We start from the raw sequence: 3,023 nt of genomic DNA on the forward strand, positions 1-3,023 counted from the left end.
TGTGTGTGTGTGTGTGTGTGTGCAACGGCGTCGGTGGTTATAATGGGTTACTTCCACGCGCAACGAAGATAACGGTATTGGTTCACCCCAGTACTTCGTGGAGCCAAAACGCATTGTGTCGCATTCTCCTCGTTTCCTTTCTCTCTCTATCTCTCTCTCTCTCTCATATATATATATGTCCCTATCTGTTGATTTGCTTAGTACCCCCAGCTTTGTTTTACTACGCCCTTATGTCCCGTTTTTATTCCCCTTTCTCCTATTGTCCGGGTGTTTCTTATGACTCTTTTTCCAGTTGTCTGATTGTTTATTCGTTTTCGCACGTGCTACGTCACTGCCCTCAACAATGTAAGGGGACGTTGCGCTGGTGCAACAACTGCGTGGGGGGGGGCGGCAGCAGGCATTGTGGACGGAAGAAAGTTAAGAGGCGCCATGGCGGGGCAGGTGTCAGGTGTGCGCCTCTGAGCATTGCGTCTGCCACCGTGTGTGTCAACGCCTGTCTCTCCGTCGGCTCATATCTTTAACTCTCCCTCTGCCTGCACCCGCCTGCACCCTCTTTCGTATCACTCTCTTTTTTGTTTCCTCTTTTCCTTGTACCTTTCTCCACATATGTCCCTATCATCATCCACACCTCTTTCGTGGGGTACGGGGAAGCTTCATATCACTTCCGGTGTGGCTCTTGTTGTTGTTCGATGCGCAGTCCCCTGTGCTCCAGTCACCACTCCACCTTGTCTCATGCGTACTCTGTGTCTCTGGGTGTGTGTGGCCCGCTGCATATACACGGCATATATATCTCACACGCACCATCTCTCTCTCTCTCTCTCTCTCTCTCTCTCCCCACACACACATGGAAGCACTTGTAGTGCCTCTCGCAGAAAGAGAGCGAGGCCCAGANTGTCTCTGGGTGTGTGTGGCCCGCTGCATATACACGGCATATATATCTCACACGCACCATCTCTCTCTCTCTCTCTCTCTCTCTCTCTCTCTCTCTCTCCCCACACACACATGGAAGCACTTGTAGTGCCTCTCGCAGAAAGAGAGCGAGGCCCAGATATACATTCATTCACACACGGACAGAGGCGCAAGGAGAGGGAGACACACGCACACGCATCAATGGAGGGTAATTTCTACGTGTCCGGCACAGTCATCCAGCGGGAGCTGCGTTCGCACTACGGCAGCTGCCTCGCCAAGTGTCGCGATGAGGCGGCTGCGTACGGCCGCTGCGTTGAGGCGGGGCAGATCAACCGCAACTTGGCGCACGGCAGCTGCAGCGAGGAGCGGCGGGCGCTTCGGGCGTGTGTCGACGCCCACGCGACGGTCATGAAGAACGCGGCGCGGCAGTAGAAGTAGCGGTGACCTCACCCTGCAGCAAGTGCTGCGGGAGAGGGAAAGGTTGCACAAAGAAACACACTCTCTTCGTCTTCTCTCCATCTGTGGTCGCGCGTAAAACTCTGTCCTCACCTGCTCACTTACGCACACGCTCCCTCTCCCCTTTACTCTCGCTGTGTGGTAGGGGGGGGGCCGGAAACCATCAGCGCCAGGTGGTGTGCCTGCAAATTCATTGGCTTCTCTTCACCGTATGCCACCACCTGCCGTTGTGTTATCGTGGGGGCAATTACGCCGCGCAGGTCTGTTTCCCGTTGCGACAACAGGAAGCTGTTCCCACAGCTACCGCTGCGCGGTGCGTGTGTTCGGTTACTCTGCCTACGACAGCATCCGGAAGCCACCCAAACGGTGTGCAGGCTCGTCTTCGTCACCTGCCACAACAACAACAACACCAACAGGCGGCGACGGCACGACGAGTATCAGGCGGCGCAGTGGCGCTGGTATGCGTCCTGCCCAGTCCCCAACGGAGAAGCAGCGGGAGGCGAAGCAAATATTCCCCGAAACGCTCAAGAGTGGTCGCTACAAGCAACAGAGTACGCGAGCGCAGCGGCTCTACGAAGGGCCGGCGTCGCCCAGCGCGTCCGCGGCCGACACACGCTTCTTCCGCAAGCTTGAGGACTACCGCGAGGTGCAGGACAGCGACCCGTATGCCAGTGTCTTCGGCGAGAAGGTGTCAGTGGAGCGGCGGCGGGTGAAGGAGTGGCAACGGCAGTTCGAGGAGGAGAATGCGGACGTGGAGCTCCCGTACGAGCGCACCAACATCCTTGCGCGACTCGCACCCAACTGGTTCGTGCGTTGCTTTGTGAATATGCGTGACCGCGGTGGTGCCGAGAGCACAGGCTTTTTGTGGGCAATTGGCATCAGTGCGGTGGTGCTGCTGTGGCTCGTTGGGTATCTCTTTTACACGCCGCCGAGCAAGGCAAAGCCTATCGCAGAGCTTCGATGAGGCGGAGAGGGGAGGAGAGAGAAGGGAGCGAAGGCGCTTGTTGGTGCGAGTGTCTGGGTGAGTTCTGCACACGCTGTCAAGTAACAGCCGCTTGTTTGATTTAAACCATTTGCTGTGTGTTTATGTGGTGTGACTGTGCACCTGGACAGCCTCTCTTTTGTTCTCTGTTGTGCGGCAGTGCCGTGTGTGCTTGCTCGGGGGCAAGACGCGCTCTGCTAGGAAGTAAGGAAGAGGTGCCGCTGTCTCGCGCAGCTGCAGCCAGATAAAAGGGCGGAATAACGGAGGCGAGAAGAAGAAAGAGAAAAGGGTCGGGAAGATAGAGAGGCGTTCGGCCTGCTGGGGAATGGCGAGCAACTACGGGCTGGCTGCGCAGTGCCAGCTGAGGCGGGACGAGCTGCACGAGCTGCTCACTCTTTCGGCGGTGGCCACGCAGGCAGACGGCGGCGGCAGTGGCACGTCCAACGGGAATGCCGTGCTGCCGCTGTGGCGCACGCTTCTCACGGCGGCGCACGTGCGAGCGCTGGTGCTGCACGCGTTGGTGCGTGTGTCTGTCCCAAAGAGCAAGCAGCAGCTCCTCATCCGCGGTAACAAATACACTAACGCTGGCGGTGGCGCGGGTGCCTCTGCGGAGAATAATAATCATCATCAGCAGCAGCAGGTTTACCGTGTAGGGCAAATAGTGGCGCTGGTGCCG

General features: G+C 57.6%; 3 protein-coding genes across 3 annotated transcripts; all 3 read left to right on the forward strand.

The window, feature by feature from the left end:
• Positions 1-1,110: 1,110 nt before the first annotated feature.
• On the forward strand, positions 1,111-1,341 carry DQ04_15051000 (hypothetical protein; the record flags this gene model as incomplete). Its single annotated transcript, XM_009317249.1, has 1 exon — positions 1,111-1,341. One exon carries the CDS (start codon positions 1,111-1,113, stop codon positions 1,339-1,341), a length of 231 nt encoding a protein of 76 aa, XP_009315524.1.
• Positions 1,342-1,576: 235 nt separating this feature from the next.
• Positions 1,577-2,329, forward strand: DQ04_15051010 (hypothetical protein; the record flags this gene model as incomplete). The annotated part of the gene is made up of 1 exon (XM_009317250.1): positions 1,577-2,329. One exon carries the CDS (start codon positions 1,577-1,579, stop codon positions 2,327-2,329), a length of 753 nt encoding a protein of 250 aa, XP_009315525.1.
• Positions 2,330-2,672: 343 nt separating this feature from the next.
• DQ04_15051020 (hypothetical protein) lies at positions 2,673-3,023 on the forward strand (the record flags this gene model as incomplete). The annotated part of the gene is made up of 1 exon (XM_009317251.1): positions 2,673-3,023. A coding segment is annotated over one exon (351 nt), but the record flags the coding sequence as incomplete, so codon positions are not given.

The sequence above is a fragment of the Trypanosoma grayi genome (assembly GCF_000691245.1).
Source record: "Trypanosoma grayi strain ANR4 Tgr_1505_V1, whole genome shotgun sequence".
Classification (NCBI taxonomy): Eukaryota; Euglenozoa; class Kinetoplastea; order Trypanosomatida; family Trypanosomatidae; genus Trypanosoma; species Trypanosoma grayi.